Source organism: Balaenoptera musculus, chromosome 11 (genome assembly GCF_009873245.2).
Source record: "Balaenoptera musculus isolate JJ_BM4_2016_0621 chromosome 11, mBalMus1.pri.v3, whole genome shotgun sequence".
NCBI classification, from domain to species: Eukaryota; Metazoa; Chordata; class Mammalia; order Artiodactyla; family Balaenopteridae; genus Balaenoptera; species Balaenoptera musculus.
Window position 1 is genome coordinate 22373190 of NC_045795.1, and position 25554 is coordinate 22398743.

The window sequence follows — 25554 nt, forward strand, 5'->3', positions numbered from 1 at the left end:
CATCTTGTGCATCTTCCTCTGTGCCTCTAGCTTGGTAAGTGCAGTTTCTGAACTTGCCAGGGTAAAACTCTGCAGAGGGAAAAGGAGAAGTTAGGCAGTAAAGTTTACTTGACTCTGTAGCCAAAGACTGCTTTTCAGTTTCTCACATTTATGTATTTATTTTTTGTCAATTATCAGGCAATTATAAATGTGAAGTCATCTGGTTAACTTCATCAGTTATCAGGGGAGTACAAATTGAAATCATGATATATACCACCAAATTGGCTAAAATTAAAAAGACAGAAAATATGAAGATATGAGTCAACAGGATATAGTTTTAAATATATATGTACTTATATGTATAATATAGATTATCTGATTGGAAATTTAACATGAATATGGCAGAAATGAGAAAACAACTCAGTGTTGGGTGGTTATGAGGCCAGAACTTAAATATCTTTGTGGTTTGGCCTAGATGGAAACAAAAGTGAAAAAATCAGAGGGGCAAAACTATCTCTTTCAGAATCATCTCCTGGGACAGTTCTTCTTTGGATACTACAGAGCCTGGTACTAATTGCCATATTGGGAGAACTGTGTCCCTGGGATCTTTCCAGATTCAGTGTCCTGTGTCCTTCCCAGTCTTTGCCTACTTGCTGATCTTCAGGGAGCTCCATCTCAAATAATAGTCCCTACAACCAATACATGGGCCTTTGGCACTCTCTTGTCATTTCAAGGTAATAATAATTTGAACGCTATGGCTTAAAGTTCTTTTTCACATTACACTGAGAGTATCAGTGTGCCAAAAAAAAAAAAAAAAAGTCTGGAAAAGTTCCTCTCTTTCAACTTATTTACTTCTATTGATGCCTTGATTTTATATCTACACGATGCCTATGACTTTTAATGGTAAATTGAGATTCTGGTTTAAAGTAATGTTCATCCAGGTGAGGAGAGATCATATAGTACACCAATGATGATCAATTTTGCATCATAGTGGAATAGAATCCTTCTACAAGCCTAAAGTGAACATACTGTTATAACTATCCTTATAAATAGGGAACCAGTTCATGACTGTGAATTGATCTTTCATGGTATTTCTGTTGAAGTATTGTGTTGTGTGTGTATGTTTGTGGCGGAGTGGGGCGTGGGTTAAAACACAGGAGAAATTCTCATTTGACTGAGAGGATAAGGTAGCAACCTGCAGGCTGGATTAAAGAGAATTGAACAAACGACATGGGTCTGGCTTTTTCTTATTCCTTTGATAGGAAAAATGAGTACTTTTTAGGGTAACTAAATGGATGGGAATTGACCATGAATAAGAGAATGGAAGGAATTATGCATGTATGTGTATATTTGTGTTTTTGTGTATGGATATGAATATATATAATTGTGTTTATAAGAAAAATGTCTATATAATATCAACTAGTTTTTCCTTAGCGATTCTTTTGTAGTCTCATTTTACTATTATTTGCTTTCGCTATTTTGAGAGATCACTCGGTGACTTCATACTGCTGTTGAATATCCGGATCCCCCACCTGACCCTTCCCTCAACTTCATTCCCTTTCCACTGGGTTCTGCTAAGTATCATTTTTACATGATAAGTTAAATTAATATATCTATCATTGAGAATATATTTTACTTCTATGATTAATTTTCACAACAAGTAATAAAACAATTTTAGGATATGCAGTTATTAGGGAAGTATTTTGAAACCTGAGTGATTTTCAGTGATGACGTGTAAAAGTGCCTGTTTGTCTTAAACATGAAATACAGTTACGGTCTTTGGGAATACGCTTTGTATCAGTGAATATATTTTAAACTTTTGCATTTATAACAGTTTGGGCTTTAAAAATCATTAAAAATCATTAAAAATCTTGGCCTCTTTATATACAAATCAATTTTCACTGCAAAGTAAAGGAGCTGCTACAGTGGAGGATTACTGGACTGAATGTCAATATTATGACATAGTATGAGTGTGTTTCATGTTTGGTAATTGCAATCATTGTTGCTTTTGTTGTGGTCATCCATGTACAATGCTTGATGTCTATTTATCTCTTGTAAAAATAAAATACAGTGTGTGTGTGTGTGTGTGTGTGTGTGTGTGTGTGTGTGAAAAAAAGATTTTGGAAAAGAGAAATGGATTTAGTAAATATTGCAGAACTGATAAAAATAAATTGTGAAAAAAAAAATCTTGGCCTCTTTAATCTTCTTGAAGGTAAAAACTCGACGTGGATTTGATGTGCATCGAGGAGCCTCTTTCATCCCGCCAAACAACCTTCCTTTCCTTGATTCTCATTCCCTCCATTAAGATTCAACCACCTTGGGCTTCCCTGGTGGCGCAGTGGTTGAGAGTCTGCCTGCCAATGCAGGGGACACGGGTTCGAGCCCCGGTCTGGGAAGATCCCACATGCCGCAGAGCAACTGAGCCCGTGAGCCACAACTGCTGAGCCTGCGCGTCTGGAGCCTGTGCTCCGCAACAAGAGAGGCCGCGACAGTGAGAGGCCCGCGCACCGCGATGAAGAGTGGCCCCCGCTCGCCGCAACTGGAGAAAGCCCTCACACAGAAACGAAGACCCAACACAGCCAAAAATAAATAAATAAATAAATAAAAAAAAAAAAAAAAAAAAAGATTCAACCACCTTGTCTTTCATCATGCAAGACAGGAAAGCTGACTCCCGTCCTCAGCACCATGCACCAAAGAAGGCAAGGAGGTTTGCTCTGAATACGTGCATGAATTTACGTTACTAATAAGCTGGTGGACTAAATTAGTTAACTAATCCTTAAAGGAAATGTATTTTTGACATTATGTGTGCATAATGATTAAACATTTAGATATAAATGTTAATATTATTCCTTTCAATAGCCACATGTTTGCCATTTTGTAGGAAAAATAACCTCTATAATCTCCAGAAGTAGACTGTCATTTATATAATGAAAATCCTGGAAAAAACATGTCCACCTCAAAATTACAGTTGAAAAATTGCAATGTTATTTACATATATTATTTACTTATATTAAGCATCAGTATTACGGGGTTTTCCCCATTTAATTTGAATGATTTGTCATAAGCTATAAATTAATCAAATATACTTTTTTCTTCTGATATTCTTCCTTTATTTTTTTCTGTGATAAATTTTAACTCACCTTCTAATAGTTATCTCTCAAGAAAACTCTTTCTTCTACAATTAGCCTTCATGTGCCTCTCTGTACAGAGTCTGGTCCTTAATGTCATTTGCTGCAGCTTCTGAAGGCCACTGCCAAAATTTATTCTATGGGGCACAGTAATTTCTCTCAGAGTCAGTGTTTCAAAGAGTAATTTTAAAAGGTTGTTATTGTGACCAGAGGCCAACACATTATCCTCTCTAAATTCTTACAATATTTTCCTCCTTTTTGTGAACAGGGTGATGGGCATGAACAGTAGTAGTGCGGAAGACGACTTCATCCTGGTGGGCTTCTCTGGTCAGCCCAACCTGGAAAAGATACTCTTTGTGGTTGTGTTGGTATCATATCTCCTGACTCTGGTGGGAAATACAATCATTATTCTGATCTCCTCCATAGATCCTAACCTCAAAACACCCATGTACTTTTTGCTCACTCACCTCTCTCTAGTTGATATCTGCCTTACTACCAGTATTGTTCCCCAGCTGCTGTGGAACCTAAGAGGACCAGCCAAGACCATAACAGCCCTGCGCTGTGCTGTCCAGCTCTACATCTCCCTGGCTTTGGGCTCCACTGAGTGTGTTCTCCTGGCTGTAATGGCTTTCCATGGCTATGCTGCAGTGTGCAAACCTCTCCACTATGCAGCTGTGATGAACCCACGGCTGTGCCAGGCTCTGGCAGGGGTTGCGTGGCTGAGTGGAGTAGGAAACACTCTTATCCAGAGCACTGTCACCCTCTGGCTGCCTCACTGTGGACACCGGTGGCTCCATCATTTCTTCTGTGTGGTACCCTCAATGATTAAGCTTGCATGTGTGAGCGTCCAGGCCAGTGAGGTCCAGCTATTCATTGCTTCATTGGCCTTGCTCCTCTTGCCCTTAGCACTGATATTGGTGTCCTATAGACATATAGTCAATGCAGTTATTAGGATCAAGTCAGTCCAGGCCTGGTGCAAAGCCCTGGGGACATGTGGATCCCACTTGATGGTAGTGTCCCTCTTCTATGGAACCATCACAGCTGTCTACATTCAGCCCAATAGCTCTTATGCCTGTACGTATGGGAAATACATCTCCCTCTTCTACACAGTAGTGACCCCAACCCTCAATCCTCTCATCTACACGTTGAGGAACAGAGATGTGAAAGGAGCACTGGGAAGACTATTTCACGGAGACAGAGACCTAGGCTCATAAAAAATGAAGCAGAGCACACAGTGGTCAATTTTTTTATGGCAAAAAAAACCCTGAAGTTCATCTTGTACAAGATGAACTTTACTAACCTATAAGAACTTTACTAAGGAACTTTACTAACCTATGAGAACACATGTAATCTTCACAGTCTGCATTATTGTCTATTACTTGGCCTCAGAACTATCTATCCTCTTCAACCTCTTTCTCAGGCTTCTTTTGGGCCCTTTATAAGGCAATATCTCCCCACACCCTTTAAATGTGCATTATTCACATCATTTCTGTTTCTTGCCCTCGTTTCCTATGGTTTTCTTCAGTCTTCCTTCCTTTTTTCCACTCTCCATTCTATTTTGTCCATTGTTCTTTCCTTTTTTACCCCTTCCCTTCCCTCCTTCTTGTTGCTTCCTTCCTTTTCCCCGTTTTTTTTCTTTCTCTTCTTTCCATTTTTATGATGTGCTTAACAACCATTTCCCTGGCTGCTTCTACATTATATCCCTTCCCATAAATATTTGAACAATTCCTGGAAACAACTATCTCTAAAAGTAATTTCCTTTATTTTTATTATTTATTTATTTTTGGCTGTGTTGGGTCTTCGTTTCTGCGCAAGGGCTTTCTCTAGTTGTGGCAAGCGGGGGCCACTCTTCATCGCGGTGCGCGGGCCTCTCACTATCACGGCCTCTCCGATTGCGGAGCACAGGCTCCAGACGCGCAGGCTCAGTAGCTGTGGCTCACGGGCCTAGTTGCTCCGTGGCATGTGGGATCTTCCCAGACCAGGGCTCGAACCCGTGTCCCCTGCATTGGCAGGCAGATTCTCAACCACTGCGCCACCAGGGAAGCCCCAAAAGTAATTTCCATTTATTACATTTGCCTTGTGGTATACAGTGGAGAGATTAGACTAGAGAATTTGGATTTTAACTCCACAACTTCCTTTTGGAGCTTGTGCAAGTTTTATTGAAGTTTTTTGTATCCACATTTACTTATGAGTAAAAAAAGAATGAGCTTTATTATTATGTTGATTAAAAGATCCAAAAGGTAATATAAGTGTAGTGTATGTTTAACAGTTTTTTGTTTTTGTTTTTGTTTGTTTGTTTTGTAATGCAAGTGCCTGACTTAAGCTTTGATTGTGGAAGCATCCACTTCAAGGGTTCTCAGAAAGAACCATTGGTTCATTTTAGGTAACTGAAAATTTGGGCCGCTTGTTCTTCTCTTCCTGCTCTTTTAATTCCTGCTCTTATGTTTTCACCAATAAAGAGGGAACCCAGAAACCTGAGGCCCCCACCTGCAGCCCCAGTAAAAGCAGAACCCCAGACCTGCTCTCTGTCTCTACCCGAGGCCAGACTTGCCATGTACAATCTTGAACTTGTTAGTAATGAACCTTTTTCTTTTTTCAGAGTTTCCCAGTGGTTATTGTTGAGGGCATCTGGCAATCATAAGAACCACAAGGGCTAATCCAGCCACAACACTGCTTAACCATAAGGTGAGACCAGCTTGAAACAATAAGTAAAGCAACTGCAAAAAGTAATCAATAAATATCAATTAAAGTCGTTTCAATCTTCTAATTTTCTGATCATAATATTCCCTCTGTTTTAATCTAATATATGCTTATTACTTTCAATTGCATTCAGTTTACCCAGTCAATAATTAGATACCCATTTATGTTTATATCTGAATGGAAAAATAATCACCTGAAAATATGGCAAAAATAAGTTACTCTTTTTTTTGTCTTCATAATATGGAAATAACATATGATTTATTTTCTCCACTCACGTATTAAAAAGTATGACACACTTGCTTTAATGGTGACAACACAGTTGAAATCATTATTTCCAAAGGAAAGATATTGTAGTGTGGTAGTAAAGAATATTTGAACTCAAAGAGACCAGAGTCTATGCCCTGTCTCCATCATTCATTTCCCAACTGCATAACTCCAGGTAAATCACTTAACATTTCTAAACCACATTTTCTCCATTTCTAAAATGAGGACAACCTCAGAGATTTGTTGTATTTTAGGAGATCGTTAGAAGGCATATAGTAAGAACTCAGTAAATGCCAGTTATCATTAATAAACTCTGTTGATCTTGGTGATAATTATGGTATCAAATTGAGTGGTCTTGATGGCAAGTATATGTTTTCTGGGCATAAATTATGTGGGTAGTCACAAGTCACAATTAATATTCTACTAAGTTCACTTGTGATAATCAAATGAGTTCTGCTTTTAACATCTAACCAAATATGTTGGTTAGTTGTTTCACTCAAACATGCATTTTTTTTCATAGACAAGCCAATAGCAACTAGTCTACTGTGATCTAGTAATTGTGACTCAATTACAGTATCTAATTCTTGCTTTGATTTCTGTGGTTTCATATTCTCAGAGTCTGGGGGAAAATGTATTCCTCATGTAAACTCTGAACAAAGATATCCCTATCCAAACATTACAGCACACCTCATGTTTGGTCATATAGTTCACCTTCCAACCTACAAGCTGGATTCACATACTATAACAGTATCAGATGAGGTCCTTATTGGCAAGTTCTTCTGAAAAGTTGTACCAGCATGAGCCGTTACTCACCTGTATAATTATCCATATTTTTGTTTTCTCTTTTATTTAGTTTTTATAACCACAAGCTGTCTTTTTCTCCTTGTTATCCTCACAGTTACCCTTTTATATTTTCATAGCATTACTTAATTTCTCACTTTAAATCAATAAGAAATTTATATTAAAGAAAACAAACCTATGATCTCTGCCCTTAAAGAACTTCCCTTAAGAGGAAAACATGTGCACAAAGAACTGATGAATCAAGTCATAAATCAACATATCAACAGTTTATTCATTATTCACTTAATAAGTAATAATTTATACACCATTGTATGTTTATCACTGTGAAGAATTAGAACATCTTAGCATTATTGACAAATATAATAGTCCTATAAAATATATTACATGATTTGTGAAACAAAAACCAATTTAAGGTCATAATAGATGCAAAATAAAACAAGAGGGCAAGTATATTGAATGCCCGTGTGTTTGAGAAATTCATAGTAAAGGATAGATCTACTGACTACTGAGTAGTGCTTTGAAGGAAGAGATAAAACTACAAATATATGTGGAATCAAGCAAGTTGCTTTCCACGTAAGAACGTCCTGAATGTGCTAAGGCTCAGAGGGCATCACCTTTGAAGGATGAAAATCAGATCATTGGCTTCCAGTGATCTATATCAGGAATAAAAATAATATGGCACCTTACATTTTTATAACTGCATAAATCTTTATTGAATAAAAAGTTAAGGTGAATTTTTTTTGAGCTTAACACGTATTTTCTATTATTTTATCCTCATAACCAGCTACCTAAATAGATTTTTAGAAAAATGATTCTGATTAAGCATAGTAAATTTAACAAAAATATTTATTACCATTCCGTTCTAAAAAACCATAAAAATTGTATTAAATACAAAGTTGTATGAATCCGTAAGGACAAATAGAACTAGAGAGGATCTGAGAGCAGAGAAGAGATCGATAAACTTTTGGAAGATAGGAAATAGGTGGAAGAAAGTAAATGACTTAACAGAAAAAAAAGTGACATCTAACTGCTTTTAAAAGATTGGGAGGCAGAGAGGAGCAGCCAGTAAGAATAAAGGTAATTTGTACGACAGAGCCCTGGAGTAGCAGTGGAGGCTTGGGAAAGGAAAACATTGGGTATCTTATAAGGCAGGTTGTAGAGGCTAAAATCAGAACAATTAAAAAATCTGCCTAAAGGGACTTCCCTGGCAGTCCAGTGGTTAAGACTCCGCGCTCCCAATACACGGGGCACAGGTTCAATCCCTGGTTGGGGAACTAAGGTCCCACATGCCGCACACATGGTGTGGCCAAAAAAAAAAAGAAACTATGACTGTGGAGCACAGAAAATAGAGATTCAATATAAGAATAATTGGTACACCTGGGAAGAACAAATGGAACAGAAGTTATTTAATAATAAAAGTAAACTTAAACAAATAAAAATAAAAATCTGCCTAAAAAGTGGATGTCCCTCTAGCCCACACAACCAGGTGAGGGGCCTTCTGATATCAAAGCAGATAAAAGGTGTGGTCACTCTTAGAAAAGTTAAATCAGAGAGCCTCGCCAGGCCTGGCTGAGATTTGACTGTGGTGCCACCCTAAAGGCAAGGAAATCGGTTAGGTGCAACATATAGCATCCCTCTCTCAATTTTTTCCTCATTCTGCTCCCAGAACACTGGCCTGACCTATAACTCTTTAGACAGGAAAATCAAGTGTTTCCTGTGGAAAATCTGGAAGACCAAAAGTGTACTGACATTTGTGTTATTCCAATGAAATATCTTGATCGTCCTATTAACAAGCTTTGCCCAAGTGTGAAGCACTTCCAATCAGATTTCTAGTGAATGCATTGCCTCACCTCTGAATGAAGACTCTAACACAGAGAGACAAACATAAACAGAGAAAGAAAAAAAAAAGAGAGAGAGAGAGAGAGAAAGACATGTAAGAAGCAGAATAAAAGAAGAGCAAATATCCTTATAATTGGTATACTTAATGAAGATTCATGAAACAAACAAAAAAAACCCCGTGACTCCAATAAAAATTAAAAAAACAAACAAGAAACACATTACATTGACTTAGTTATTATTATAATTATTACACATTTGATCAATATAACAAAATATATTGGTTTGTAAGTTTCTGACAATTTTTAAACTAAAAAATAAAGTTTTATTGGAAGTGTAAAAAAAAAACAAAGACAAAAACAAGAAAAACAAACACCCATGATTTAAATGCAGAACAATAAGGAAAAAAGGATGGTGATCTAGCAATAAAAAATATTAGAACAGTAAAAACAAATTTAAAAGACAGAAGTATTCAAGGATAAACTTGAAATTTCTTAGAGAGTAGAAGAAAAAAAACAAGTAGATGAAAAATAGTAGAAGAAATTTTTTAAAAATCAGAGGATGAATGGAGGACATTTGAAGGAAGGGAACTTCAGGCAGAGAGAAAGGAACAAAATTGAGGGAAGGAAAATGCTTTTAAAATATAAGAATTTAAAGAGCTCACTGAGCAGTGGTCTACCAACATGGGGCGGTGGGAGCTGTCTTCCCCAGGTGCATGCACAAAGCGGGTACATTGTAGAGAATTTTAAAACAATAATAAAACCAACTGAAGTCAATCTGCTTGTTATTATCACTTGTGCTGCCAATTCTAAACAAATTCAGTGATAATGTATACTTGTCAAAAAAAAAATCAACAGAAAAACTTATGGATCTAAAGTCTAAACAATTGCTGCAGTCTCTATTTAGTTTTAATAATGTAAATTTTGACTTAGTAAATTTTTATTACTTATTTTTAAGAAGCATTGCATTCTACCTGGAAGTTGATTTAGAGAATTCCCAGTCAGCTTCTGACATAAACAGACTTAAGAGTTACTTTCTAATGGCTGGAATTATTCTAAATAGCTTCAGACACAGTTTGAAACTCCAGTCCCTGTAGTGCTGCATATTTCTGCACTTGAACAGTAGATTACAAATAAACATCGATACCATAGCAATTGCAGAAACTTGAGATACTTCCCTCTGTCTTCTGATATGACCACCTGGAGTTTTTAATTTATGTTTAAAATTTAAAACAGTGAAACAAAGTGTGAATTGAAGGTATAATATCTTTGGTAAGTGAATGTTTAACTGAAGTTGACTACTATAATTAAAATAGAGATTTGTTCTTTTTAATTGTTAATTGCCTTTCTTAACATTAAGGAACAAATGAAGAAAATAAAATATTACATCAGTGGCAGATGTTGTTCCTTTTGCAGATGTTTGGTTTTCATATTGTAATATTTGTTTTATTTGTTTTATTTTTTATTTTTTATTTTCTACTGACACAATTATATATTCAAAGTTCAGTGAAAGAATATATTCTTATACTATTTTTTTTTCTTTTTTGGGTAAGGTGAAATTTCCCCTCTACCCCTCTTGAGTTCTGGTGGCTGGACTAATAACAAAATTGACATAAAACAGATTAACAGGAGAAAAATAAACTAGGTTTAATTTGTGCACGTGGAGGTCTCATAGAAATGGGACTTAAGAAGTGGCCAAAGCTGGCCACTTTTATACATTTTAGACAAAGAAACAATAAATTTATAAAGAATTGATGGGACAAAGAAACTTAGGTTTTGAATGTTTAATTAGTGAAAAATCTAAACTGTTTGGGTGCTGGGTGGTAAATTAAAGAAGTAACAAGGTTTGTTTATGCAGGCTTCTCTGCCCACATTCTCTGTCTCTGGCAATAAGTGTGTCCTTTTACCTCCAGATGCAGGGAATGCCCCTTTCACACGAGAGATTTGTTTCCTGCTTTCAGGGAGTCAGAGAGGAGGATCAGAGTGTCCCTCTTGCCTTGGTCACTTATTAAGTAATTTTGATTCAAAATAATCAACATGCCAGAAGCACGTTTTGGGGCGGCCTACCCTGACCATTATTATTATTTAATTTTATGATTATGGCTGAAAATAATTTCATTGTGTAAAAGAGAGAGTTGAAAATTATCTACCTGTTGCATGTGTCAACAAGTACACAGCAAAATGAAAGAAAATAGATCCACACAAAGAGAGCAAAATGAGATTGCAGTTACCAGCAACCAAGCAAAAAACTAAAAGCTAGGAGGGGGATGGGGTAGAGGCTGAAAATTCATATGTAAAGACTGGTAAATAAAAATGGCATTTGAGTACTCATCAAAAATACCAGAAAGTAGACCATAAAGAAACAACAGTTTCAAAGTGTTAAAGGAAATTAACTTTTTACTCAGAATTTTATGCTCAGACAAAATATCAATCAAGTAAATATTATGAGATACTAAAGAAATTTTCAGATATGAGAGCTCTCATTTTTCTTCTTGTTTCAGCATTCTCAGGAAGCCACTGGGGGCTACACTCCACCAAAAGGAAGGAGAAAACTAAGAAAGCCAAAGGCATGGGTAGCAGCATACTAGGGATTTAATGCAGGAAAGAGAGGGAGAAAATGCCTAGTGAAGGATTTCAGAACATAACACCTGACATATGCCACTCTGGCATATTCACTATTTTGAGTTAAAGGTACTTGAAAAACAGCACATACAAGAAAAACACTCTGACCTTTTTTTTTTTTTCTTAAAATCAGGAGATGACATTCGCATATGAAAGATGTCCTCCTTATACCAGAAGTAAAGTAACAGGTCTTATCATCAAGGACCAGAGGTGAAACCAAGAAAATTCTACACAGACCTTGTTAAAATAATTCTTATTTTCCTTAGCCTCCTCATATAACCTGACATAGTTTAGTCACTTTTCCACAATTTTCTCTCTTTGTTCTACCTGATATAAAAGTAAGTAGATTTTGCCATTTTCTTGGGATTTCACTCTTTATGAGGTCTCCCATGTCATGTAAACTTGTATTAAATAAATTTGTATGCTCTTCTCCTGTTGATCTGTCTTAACGTCAATTTAACTCTCAGTTCCAGACAAAAAGAACCCTGAGGATCAAGGTAAAAGTTTGCCTCCTCGACACTAGGACGGTTGAAAAGGTCAATTTCAAGAAGACGTGCATGTAGAGAATCCAGTTTGAAGCATGAACGCTCCAGCAAAGCCCATCAAGAAAAATGAGCTGATAGACTACCTAATGTGTTCGATCATTCTGAAATGAGCCTTGCAGTTTTGTAGGCTAAATTAATACCAAGCATAAAAAAATTACACACAGGCATAAAACAGTTATTAACTCAATGAACAGCCAAAAACATATGAGAAAAATTTAATCACAGTGCACCACACAGCTTAGCTGTGAAAACTATCTTTGTTATCAATATAATATACACTGAATCATTAAAAATTGAGGTATAATTGTACTGGGGGCGTTTGAGGAACAGCTGCATGTGTTTTAATGTGGGTGTGAAAGGAGGAATGAAATATTATGCAGAAGAAAGCCTAATTCTTATCTTCCGTAGCAGGAAGCTAATACATAAATATGCAATGGAAAATAAAATTTAGAAATAGCAGCCGATATCCAGTGCCTCAGGAAATCCTGTTATCTCCAACCTCAAAATATATCCAGAATTTTACCACTTCTCTTGCTAAGACCATGCTCTGAGTCTCCACTGTCTCTCAGCTAGATTACTGTTTTAGTGTTTATTTTTGTTATCACTTCCGTGCTTCCAGGGAATTCTAAACACAACAGAGTAATTCTGAAACTCAAGGTCGATCATTCCTCTTCTCATTTCTCTGCTTAAAGCCCCAAATGTCTATGCACAGGAAAAGCCTAAATTCTTACAATGGCCTCTCCTGACCTCATCTCCCTACCCGCTCTTGACTCACTCTGCTCAGCCTGCTGGCCTACGTGTTGTTATTAAAATACACCAGGTAAGGCCTTTGCTGTTCTCTGGCTGGAAAGCTTTATCCCAGTTACCTGCTTGGCTAACTTCTTCCCCTCCTTCAGGTATTTAAATCTCACCTGCTCAAGGAGAGCTCTCCTGACCACTCTGTTTAATTCTACCATCTGTCCGTCTCACCCACCTGATACTCCTCATCCTACTTTATGGTTTCTTTCATCGAGAACACTTACCATCTTCTGACAGATTATACAGCATAATTTATAAGGCTTATTATTCATTATTTTCCCCCTTCCTCTAAAATTTTAACTTCAGAGAGACAGCAATCTTTGTTGTTGGCTGATGTACCCCAAGTGCATGGAGCAGTACCTGGCACTCCAAGCACTGAGTGAATATGTTTGAAAAGTTGAAATAATTTAGAAATATTCAAGAAACTGCCAGATAAAAATCTAAAAGAGCTGAAAGTGCTTTCCTTGTAATAATAGGAAATGGAGGTAGAGAGGGTGTGGGATACTAGCTGCTGCTGTTTGTTTTTTTATCTATGTAGAAATATTTGACTTTAAATTATTTATGTATATCTTTGAGAAATAATTTTGAATTAAAAAGTCAAGTTTGAAAATAAAGATGCATAGTAAGGGAAATTTGGTTAAGGTGAAATGTTGGTTTAATTTCAGGCTTTAAGCACATTTTTTTTCACAGTTGTAATCACATTCTACTTCTACTCCTCAGGAAATCTTTCACAAAGGACACCGTAGTTGTGGTGGTGTTGTTTTGTCCTCATTATTGTTAAAAGTTCAAAAAACGTAAAAAATCTAAGACAAGAAATACCATAATAAGACTTCATGGGGCAAACAAATCTCTCCTCCACTCCTAACTCCCCTCTACTCTTTCTGAGATATTCTGTATGTAAACTAGCACATGTGAGGTTTTTACAAGTGTGTTGTTGTTTTTTTAAAAATAAATTTATTTATTTATTTTTGGCTGCGTTGGGTCTTCGTTGCTGCGCGCGGGCTTTCTCTAGTTGCTGCGAGCGGGGGCTACTCTTCGTTGCGGTGCGCGGGCTTCTCATTACGGTGGCTTCTCTTGTTGCGGAGCACGGGCTCTAGGCGCGCGGGCTTCAGTAGCTGTGGCTCGCGGGCTCCAGAGCGCAGGCTCAGTAGTTGTGGCGCACGGGCTTTGTTGCTCCGCGGCATGTCGGATCTTCCCGGACCAGGGCTCGAACCCGTGTCCCCTGAATTGGCAGGCAGATTCTTAACCACTGCCTCACTAGGGAAGCCCTGCAAGTGTGTTTTTATATGTATATTTATTTATATATGTATGCCGATAGGTGAAGTAACATCTTGTGTTATCAATACCCTCTTGTAACTTTTTTCTCCGTAAATAAATATACCTTAGAGACCATTCCAGTTTCGTAGCCATAGACTTGCCTCATCAATTTTAATAAACACAGAATATTACGTTGTAAAGACATATTTAACAACTTCAGGATTGGTAGTCACTTATGATGTTTGTAGCCCTTTGCTAATGCAAACAACGCTGCAGTAAAGTCTTTGTATATCCCTCTCTGCATGCATAAGTGATAATATCTGTCTGGGTGAATTCTAGAAATGGAATTGCTGTGCCAATAGACACGTACATTTTTACACATGGTATATAATCCTAAAATGTTCTAAAAAAAATGCTAAAGCAAAATGGCTTTTCAACATGATATAAAATTAGATATTTTACTTTAGGCCAATTTGATAAGCAAAAATTGTAACCCATTAATATAATTTGCATTTGTGTATGTATAAGAATAAACCAATTTATCATGTATTTGAAAGTCATGCAAAAGCCTGTGGTCCTGGACCTTTGCTGTTGTTTCAGTTGGATTATTGTTTTTTCCATACTAATTGTTTTAATAATTGACAAGTATATATTGTTTTTAGCCTTTTTAGTCTTTCACATGCTTCACAAATGTTTTTTGAAGTTTATCACTTATTTTATGTTTCATTTTGTTTATCATATTTGTCTCTACAGAAATTTTTTTTTTATGTATCAAATACATCAGTCATTTTAAGGCCTCTGAGTTTTCAGTGATCTTTTGAGTGATTGTAGATTTTTGCATGCTATTATCTTGTTTCTACATTTAAAGTTTTCATTGTTTTGGAGTTAATTTGAAGGTAGGAATTTACGGATTTTTTTTCACAGATTTTAAGTCAGTTGACACAACCACATTCTATTGAAAAATTCTCTTAATAATATGAAATTATAATATTATAAAGTTCTTTCAAAAAATTTATTTCATATGATAATTTGAAGCCAAGTTAATTCAGGAGATTTAATAACCAGACTTTTTATGATAAAGAAGTACAAAGTCTGGCATTTGGAGTTACTTGTCCAAGATTACAGATTTAATATTTATAAACAATCATAGGAGTTTCATGTCCATTATTTTTTCTACTACTGCGTAGGTACTGTGAAAGAAAAAAGAAAGGCTAATACAGTAGAGATACTGGATAAAAACATGCTGAATTTTAATGTTGACATTCAAACTGGGGAGTCTGGATTAGTATTGCTCAATAACTTGGAGGGAGAAAAACTAGATCTAATTTGGAAGCACTGGTTTTATTCCTGGTCTACCTGGCTGTGATCTTGGGCAAGTTATTTGATTTTTCTGAATTTTAGAATTATCATTAGCTAAACCTGAATTATTAAAAAGTATTCCCCTAATTTATACAGTGACTATGCCTATCAAACAAATTAATATATATATTATGTTTATTAAATAGCTTATATAATAAATACAAGTATAGAGTGAGAATGAGGAGCCACTATGGGGGGAAACATGAAAAAAATCATACTTTAGGGACTTCCCTGGTGACGCAGTGGTTAAAAGTCTGCCTGCCAAAGCAGAGGACATGGGTTCGAGCCCGGTCCAGGAGGATCCCATATGCGGCGGAGCAACTAAGCCCGTGTGCCACAACTACTGAGCCTGCACTCTAGAGCCCGCGAGCCACAACTACTGAGCCCACGCACCACAACTACTGAAGCCTGTGCGCCTACAGCCCGTGCTCTGCAACAGGAGAAGCCACCGCAGTGAGAAGCCAGCACACCGCAACGAAGAGTGGCCCCCGCTCGCCGCAACTAGAGAAAGCCCATGCGCAGCAACGAAGACCCAACGCAGCCAAAAGCAAATTAATTAATTTTTTAAAAATCATACTTTAGAAAGATGACTTTTGCAACTGTACGTAGTGGTCCTATTTTTCTCAGAATAGTAAGCATATATAAAGGGTAATTTTACCTATTTAATAATGTATATTATAAAAATTATCGAGACAAACACTAAAGTCTTATTGGAATTGATTTGGTTTCCTCTGAAATGACTCTCCAAACTGACATGCCCGAAGTTTGTATTTCATTAGAAACATTTTCCTGATTGTTTTTGAGGTTGTCTCACCTTCTAGTCCCTCTGGTTCTTTTCTCCTGGACATGCTGGCAGCAGCAGATGTTAATTATACTGAATCTCAGAGGTTTAAATGGAAGGATGGGACTAAGATAGTAACAGTATGAGAACTCATGGGAGAGCTCCCTGTGGATCTACGAATTCTATGGACAGCCTTAAATTGGAGTTAGTTTCTTGAAGCTGACCATTTAGTAGGTCAGAGAGAGCTTGGCTGATACTCTGCAGAACTGAGAAGAAATGCAAACAGAAAAACAGAGTCTGGGTATTAATTAGGGTTGAGCCACAGGTCAGTCTCCCTTAACTCCCCCCTCTTTGTCATATACTAAAAAACTGATGAATTACAACCCAGCATCAAGTAAATGCAGAAGGGATTTGGAGAGGTAAGGATAGTAAAAATCAAAGGTCACCTTGCTTTGTCATTGGTTGCTTCATAAGATGGAGTAAAGGGACCATTCAGGGGTAGAACTCTAATGTAATTTTTTTTTTATTTCAGAAGGTTGATTCCACAGCTGCATATATTTTTGTTTGAGAGGAGAACAATGAAATTATGAAAAGTGTACTGACCTAGGATTCAAAATCTTATATTATTCAAATTTCTGCTTCTGAATTTTCTAGATTTATATACTTGGGCAAGTCCTGTAACTACTTGGTGCCCAAGTTTCCTCTCTTCTATCATTAAAAAAAATCATTTTTACTTTAGAAGATTATTATGAGAACAAAACAAACATACATGTGAGGAGGATTGTTATATGAGTACCAAAGCAAATTACATATACGTTTATGGAAAGTTTGATATGAATAGTCTGGTGTTTCTAAATCCTTGGTATACATTATTTTATTATGAGGAAAGCTATGGGAAAATACAAATTTACTGTTAGTGTTATTTACCTTTGGGACCTTATATTTTCATTTAAATATTTTTAGGTGTGTCTTTTTATCACTTCTCTAGATTGAAACTGCTATTTGCATTACCAAGTTTATGAATAATAAGATATTGATTTTGTGTAGAAACCAACTGAGCTCTGAAAGTCATACTATTTAAACAAATCAAAGATTGTTTAAATCTATGACAATTTAGAATAAGGGAATCCAATAGGCACAGTGCATGACATTGAAATTACAGCAAAGATCCTCAGACAATAATATTAAGAAGAAATATCTAAAGTGAATCAGAGGTGAAATGAACACCTAGATGTTGTTTCTATTTTATCTTAATATATTATACAGGAATCATGCTTACAAAGTTGTTAAAGAGTGTATCAGGATGCAAACATCTAAAAAAATGTCCGTTTCCTTAAACCACGTATTCAGATACTTCCTTCTTGCTGCCCTTTCATTCCTTTGCTGTTCCTATTCGCTTGAGAAGCACAGATTCTTCTTTCTTCCCAGCTCCATTTTCTTACCCTCTGGGGGACTCATCAGCATTTTCTTTAACTTCCTATTTAGACAAATTAAGCTCTACGAATCCCATAATTTTCATATACAACCAGAAAGGCAAGAACTCCCCTCTATAAGCTGTCTTATTCCCTTTTTCCTTTTTCTTTTTTAATAATTCTATTGATTCTGTTTTTTTTTTTTTTTTTTTTTTTTTTTTTTGGCCGCGCTACCCAGCATGCAGGATGGAATCCGTGTCCCCTGCAGTGGAAGTGCAGAGTCCTAACCACTCGACGGCCAGGGAATTCCCTTGTTCCCTTTTTTCTTTCTTCATTTTTTCCCTCTTTACTTTCTGAGTTTATCTATTGCTATCATTTTAACATCACTCACTTTATCACCATGTTTTTATATATCTTCAGTGTTTAAGAATGCTGTCATGTATTCTGAAAACCAGTAAAACATGCTACATATTTATCTTTAATAACTTTACTGTTCCCCTGGAGTATGTGATTTGATTTTATTCATAACAGTCCAAGCTTATCTCAGAAACTTAATGGCATGCTGTGTCCATTTAGAGAGATGTAATAAAAAACAATAAAGATTGTGTGGCAGTAATCTTTGAAAGGTAGGAGAAAATTTTCAGCTTTCTTTAGATTTAGAAAAATAGTATCTGAGTGCAGGTAACTAAATAATGAGATCCTCAGTCTTTATTTAGCAAGAAAACAATTCAGATATGGTGAATTCTACAGTTGTTTCTTTTGATTCTAATTGAATAAGGAATTACTTGCATGCTCATTAAGGGGCATCCTTCTGTAAAGTAACCCTGCAACACAGGAGTGATTTTTCTTTGATCAAAATAGATTAGGTAAAATTTGGTTCAGAGATTATGTATAAAGATAAAATTGTTTCTCAATGTTGAAACAGGATACTATGTTTTATTTCTATAATAATTCTCTAGTCAACTGACAATGATATCTGTCCCATTTCTTTGGAAATAAAATATAATACAAAGCATAATCATATTTCCAAGGCTCTATTCCTAAAGTCTCTCTATCATAGGATAAGAAATGGGAGAAGAAAAGAAATTGGATAAGACCAGTTTAAATGAAGAGTGTTATTTTAGTTATAAAGATAGGGTTTATAAGGGGAAGTCTCAGGAAAATAAACTTAATTTTCCACAGAAGGTCACAGGCACTTGGAAATTTTCAGAAACATTCTTATATAATTTTACCTAAGCAGTCCTACTAATATTTCAGCTACTGCTTTTATTTCCCTTAATATTATATATTATAGTGCATAGTTTTTTCTTTATCTAGTTGTCATGCAAGCAGTATGGAGTTTATACACAAGTATTTTGATTCTTATTCTCTAGGTGAACAAATCTAGTCACAAGTGTATGGAGTGACATGTTCAAAATCCATTGATTTTGGTAAGTAAAATAAATGTATTTATTGATTGGCTACATCATTTTGAGAATTAGCAGTAAAACCCTTAAAATGTTTGCATTAAGAGTAAAGAAGGGCATATTTAAACTCAGCTTTGGTTTTTGGGCTCGAAATGGAAAAGCAAATGATGTATCTGGGTTCTGTTGCGATGAAATAGCAATGAAACAGATTGAGGTCATAAATGAAAATAACTTATAAAATCAAGATGCTAACATAATCTAACATATAAGAACACCAAAGGGAAGAGTTTCACAGTTGTTGGTTTCAATAGAATTGAAATTAATTAAAATGTAGTAAATACTTATCATGTTTAACATACACTCTTGCTTCTACCGCATGCTTACTCTTTCAGAGTATATAATCAATATGGTCAGGAAAATAGGACAGGTACAGAAACAGAAACAAATTATATATATAATTTTTTATAAAATATGGAGTGTATCATAAGAGAATTACAAATAAAGTGCTCTGGAGGATTAGTAAAGAAGGAGAGTGGGAAATAATTAAGAACATTTTTGTACTTGAAACGGTCCTTACAGGATGGAAAGCAACAATGGTGTTTCATATCAGCATAAACACAAGGGAGAAAATAAAAAGTTTGGCTATGAAAATTAAAAGTTTGGCTATATTTGAGCCATTATTATAGGAGGCATTGAATCTAAGGCTGCATTTTAATATAATGTGTTACAATGTGGAGATTCACTGCTGAATTTTGAACTGAGATGTGCATGATCAGACTTGAACTTGCGGACTTGCAAGACTTGGTCTTGCGGAGACCACTTTGAAAGCTAGAGACTATGTAACATTGAATTATTTTCTATGTGTCTGTTTTAATGTTTTTGTGTAGATATAGATTTAATGGATAAATACAAGAGACAACATTAAAGAAAAGTTGGTCCAGTTTGACAACTTGGATGACAGGTAGGCAATTGTAATTCAAAGATAACTATTAGGATACCAAAAGAATTGTGGTTTTATAACTAAAGCAGAGAAATTAGAAGTGTGAGATGGATAGATAAGGAGCTCCATTTTAGATTTAATGATTCTGAGTTTGGGGCTGTGAAGCAAGCACTTCTCCCTGTTGTTTCTCACTGTCACTCACTACCCCCACGCTGCCTAATTCCACAACTCAATGACACCAACATAAAAATAGACCTGGCCAACTAAATCTACTAATTCTACTAAGTTAGGAGCACAAGAAGAATATAATGTAAGGCCAACTAAGAGGATCAGAAAATTAAGTAATCAGAGGTTCCTGGGCTCTTTTCCTAGCAGTCACATCATGTTTATTGTCGCTCAGTATCTATTAATTATCTATTTATTACAAATACCATTATACACTGCATAGAGATGCACAAAAATAAGAAAAATCCAGTATTTTAGGGAATTCATAATTTGGGAAATAAATATTAACAGTTATTGAATTACTAGCATATGAAAATAACTGAGTTTTATATATACAGTTTACATTAAATCACTCAGTCCTATGAGATGAGTATAATTATGCTCATTTTAAAGATGAGAAGATTGAAGCACAAAAGAGTTAAATGACATTTCCAAAGTCACACAGCTAGTAAAAGGAATGACTGGGATTTGAAGGGAGAAGGAAAATGTCTTTTATAAAATAACTTGAAATAAAATACGAGACAAATTTGCTAAAATGTGGGAGTCAAACCTAAAGAAATGTAGGTTTTAGAGAATTAAAAAATTAATAATTGGAGTTATCCTTCAGAAATGTTATAATAGAGGAATTATGTGATTTGGATGGAGGAAGAGTGGGATAGAGGCACCTCAGATGGTAGAAGTATTATAATGAATGAGTAAGAAAACAAAATGAGGAAGGAAGAGAAAGGGGGGACTGTTTAGTGTGCTCATGATTATCTTGAGAGGTTAGAAATTTATATATAGCCCCAAATTTCAGGGAGCCAAATATCTGAAACTCTTTCTGGTGATTTCACTCAGAGGTTAAAAGTTCATCAAATTTATTTAGATATCTTTAGAGGAGCATTTCACAGCAGGCAAGTTTCTGAGGCTTGATTATTTTGTGTGTATGTTATCTTATTTGAATTTTTTTGTTTCTTCCCCCTACTTTAAAATTTTCTTAATAGGATCAGTACTAATGCTTGGGAGGGGTAACAGGAGTCCTGATACTCCATCTTTTCACTGTACAAACTTTATGAAGTGCTCCAATTCCCATGATGTTTCTGACTAGGGTCAGTTTAAGGAAGAAGAAAATGCCAAGATGCCTTGGCTCCCCCCTCAGCTGCTGACCCACCTGCCTTCCTCATCTGTCTTTTGTTCAGCCTGTATTTGGGAAGCTCTGCCTTCTCGCAATCTGGTTTAATCTATACTTTGTTGTTCCTGTTAAATATTCATGACAAGTAGGGTTGACGGTAGTTCTATCGAAACTTTTTAGAAGAGAAGACATCAAAATCCAAAGGAATGATAGCTAACCAGAAGACACTCATTACATAAGGAGAATTTCCCAACTACTTTGCTAGTGTTCTTTTTATTCTTTTCTTAATAATCTTTCAATATTACACTGATAATGTTGGCTTGACATTTTACCATAATTGGGGTATAGATGCAGATTACAGCAAAAATGAGAGTTTCATCTTAGCATCTCTGGTCCTTAATTTCCAGTGGCTTCCTTTTACCATTGATGCCCATCCCTAGAAGTGGGTATTTAGAGGTCTCAACTGGAATTTCACCTATCGGTGCCAGTATGTGGATCAATAATCAGAGCTCACTAGATGATTTTATCTTATTGGGATTCTCTGATCGCCCCTGGTTGGAGACACCACTCTTTGTAATCTTTCTGGTGGCTTACATTTTTGCCCTGTTTGGAAATATCTCCATTATCCTAGTTTCCCGCCTGGATCCCCAGCTTGACAGTCCCATGTACTTTTTTGTCTCTAATCTATCCCTTCTGGACCTCTGCTATACTACCAGCACTGTCCCACAGATGCTAGTCAACCTTCAGGGACCAGAAAAGACCATTAGCTACGGTGGTTGTGTTGCCCAACTCTATATTTTCTTGGCCTTGGGTTCTACTGAATGCATACTTCTAGCCATCATGGCCTTCGATTGTTATGCTGCTATTTGCAAGCCCCTTCACTACCCAATCATCATGAACCAGAGACGCTGTATCCACATGGCCACTGGGACCTGGATTAGTGGCTTTGCTAACTCCCTTGTGCAGTCCACTCTCACAGTGTTGACCCCAAGATGTGGACAGAGGGTGATGGACCATTTCTTCTGTGAAGTTCCTGCTCTTTTGAAACTAGCTTGTACTGATACTCATGTGAATGAGGCTGAGCTCAATGTGCTTGGGGTTTTGCTACTTCTGGTGCCCCTTACCCTCATCCTGGGCACTTATGTGTTCATTGCTCAGGCAGTAATGAGGATCCGCTCTGCTGAAAGTCGCTGGAAGGCCTTTAATACCTGTGCTTCACATTTGCTGGTGGTCTCCCTCTTCTACTTTACAGCCATCAGTATGTATGTCCAGCCTCCCTCTAGTTATTCTCGTGACAGAGGGAAGATCATGGCTCTGTTCTATGGGATTGTCACACCTACACTCAATCCATTTATCTATACACTGAGGAACAAGGATGTGAAAGCTGCCCTGAGAAGGGCACTGACTAAGGAATTTTGAGTCAGGACAAGATGATCTCTGAAGAGAAGACCTAAGAAGTAAGGATGGATGTGTTTGCCTTTCAGAGAAGATGTCAGACATGGAAGTGATGAGAGAACAGTGTATCAAGTGTCATAAAGTTCACAGGTGGAACAGGGCCAAGAAAGAAACAATCAACTCTTAGTGATCTCCACACAGCACTTATCCACTTTTGAGACATCTGTTTTACAATATTGAATCTTACCAAGTCATATCACTTTTATCCCTAACCCTAACTACTAGTTAACTTAATTTTAGGGGGAGAAACTGGTTTAATAGCTAGAGGAAAGATATTTAGAAAGTTTAGAAAATATATTTGGAATAAACTGTTTCTAAGTGACTGCCAAGTAAATTGGAAATGATCCCATCTTTTAAAAAAATGCCACTACTATCCTGAGTTAACTTTAACCAACATGTGTTGACAGCATTTAATCATCTTTTAACATTCAAAGTCCAATTATATCATTCACCAAAGGCCCCAGAGGCAAGTGATATCAAAAGACATTTAGGTCAAAAGCATATAAGATAGAAGTATGCAAAGGGAAATGCATAAAAATATTTAGAGACGGTGATTTTAAATATAAATTACTTTTACCATAAACCTCAGTCAGTCTTATACTGTTACGATAAACAATGAGGTTATGGTCGATACAAATAGAATTTACTCTGGAGGAAGAGAGAAAACACAAGGATGCTTTGGACAGTGAACAGTGGTGGAAAAACTAAGGCAGAAAATATTCTAACTTGAGAAAACTTACTAGTAATTTATGAGCTTAAAAATGTAACTTCCTTTGTCACTTGACTGGGTAAGTTTGGCCCATTTCAATGTAGGGGTTATGAGAATATCATGTTGAATTAAAAGCCTTGGTTGATTTTTTAGCTTTATTTAAAAAAAAAAAATCTTATAGCCTCTGGCTATGAACTGCCTCACAAATACATATTAGTCAAAGATGCCTAAAGAAAATAGAGTGAGTTCAGCAAAAACTCAACATCATTGCCTGAAATGCAAATCAAATCTCATTCTTCATTAGTGAGTATATGTAGCCCCATAAACAGAGTGATGTACAATCTGTGTGCCTTTTGGGGAAAACCATTCATTATCTTTGACTATAGTTTCTTTGCCACCAAATAGGGATATTAACACTTGCCTTAATTCAAAGGTGTATGAAATTGCCTTTCTTACAGAACATTGAATTTAATATTTAATATTGTAGCTCTGTGTCCCATAAAGTAAATCTAAATAATAAAATTTTAATTCTAAATTCATAGAACTCTACATAATTTTCTATTTGATGATTTATAAAATCACAAACAAAGCACTTATTCTGAGGCATTAGTACAATTTCTGCCAATCTCTCTTTCATATACACATCCCCAAACTTTCTTTATAAAATTATCCTTTCCAAAGTGCAATCTATTGATAAATACATTTAATCATTTTTATTTATTTCAATTTTCTGCAGTTATGTCAAAGTAATGAATCACAGTCTCTTAATAAGATATTCTCTAAGGTCTTGATAAACATGAATTTTCTCAAAATCCATCATTGTGTTTCATCAGTGTGTTTCTCCCTTAATTTTGGAGAATAAGTATGCTGGATGGTATGAATTCTGGAGTCTGAATTAAACTGGTATATGACTGGGAACACTAACGATCTATGTAAGTTCAACACTGCCAAAGATCATGTAAATTTGGAACTGCAAATACTGAAGATAGGATTTAATATAAAATATGCATGAAATCTCCCCCAAAAGATGAAATATTCTGGTAAATTGAGATCACCTCATGTAATGGAATATTTCATATGAATTTCTCTTCTCCCCACACGTCAGCATGAATCCTGGTGCTTTCCTACTCAGCATACTCAACTGCATTTTAGTATTTGTTTTTCTGAGAACACTGGTTATCCCCAAGCACATGCGGCGTCCTCCCCTCAGGTGGGTCCTATTTGAACACCTCATCAGTGCATTGCCTGTCAGTATAAGTCCTTCCCAAGCCCAGGCAATATTCATCTTTGTAATTTCTTAGATTTCTGCAGATTTCTCTATCATGCTTTGGACCTGATAAATGCTCAGTAAATGCACCCACCGTATTTGGATCTAGAGCTACTGCTTTTATTCTTTTTTCCAAGGACCACTGCAACCCTCCCCTCTCCTCCTAAAAAGAAGAGTGCAAAGATCTACTTCCTGTCAATTACATACAGTGAGCACTTCCACTTTCTGTGGTCCAATTGGGAGACAGATGAAGCTAGAATATGAGGAAACAGCTTTTAGAAAAATGAAGGTTCCTGGTTATATGAGAGAAAGAGAGTCTGTTTCCTTAATTCTAATGTAATCTGGAAAAGGATACTAAACATTAAAAAAATTTTTTTTATCACAGTGTTTCTCACAATTCATGATTCATTTTTACATAGGACCTCATGTCAATATGATATTATATATATCTTAATATATGTATTGAGAAAAAATGTTTATAGTGTTAATTTATTCATTCTGTTAAAGCAGTGTACTTCTAAGAGGTTGTGTATTTTACTTCTCAGAGGGTATTTGAGGTTACTAAATAAAAATGCTATATCTTCTTGAGTTTGTTAGTTTTGCTTAAAGGTCTAGATCAAATTTAAATAAAAGAACACTGAAACTACTATTTTGTATTGGAACAAACATGGATATACTATGTTGTAGAAGTTGCATACATTTTGAAACAAAAACATGGGTCAGCAAAGAAATTTAGTGCTGCTGTTGGAGATTGCTTCAGATATGTCCCCAAAACCCTAATGGTATATTTTGATTTACCTTCAATATTACAGGCATATCAGAGCAAACACCTGAGACTTAACCAAAAAAACCGTTCTGAATTTTTAATATTTTTACCTGAATGCTAGCTGATATTTTAGAAGTTTGTACATTTAAATACACAATTAAATTAATTATAGTACATGTACTGTCAAGCAGGCA

The 25554-nt window shown here is 36.0% G+C and overlaps 2 protein-coding genes across 2 annotated transcripts; both read left to right on the forward strand.

The window, feature by feature from the left end:
• The first annotated feature begins 3379 nt into the window (after window positions 1-3379).
• Window positions 3380-4321, forward strand: LOC118903541 (olfactory receptor 2G3-like). The gene has a single exon (XM_036868694.1). The coding sequence runs from the start codon at window positions 3380-3382 to the stop codon at window positions 4319-4321; it is 942 nt and encodes a 313-aa protein (XP_036724589.1).
• Window positions 4322-21652: 17331 nt separating this feature from the next.
• On the forward strand, window positions 21653-22582 carry LOC118904495 (olfactory receptor 2B2-like). Its single transcript, XM_036870697.1, has one exon. It carries the CDS (start codon window positions 21653-21655, stop codon window positions 22580-22582), a length of 930 nt encoding a protein of 309 aa, XP_036726592.1.
• The last annotated feature ends 2972 nt before the right edge of the window (window positions 22583-25554 follow it).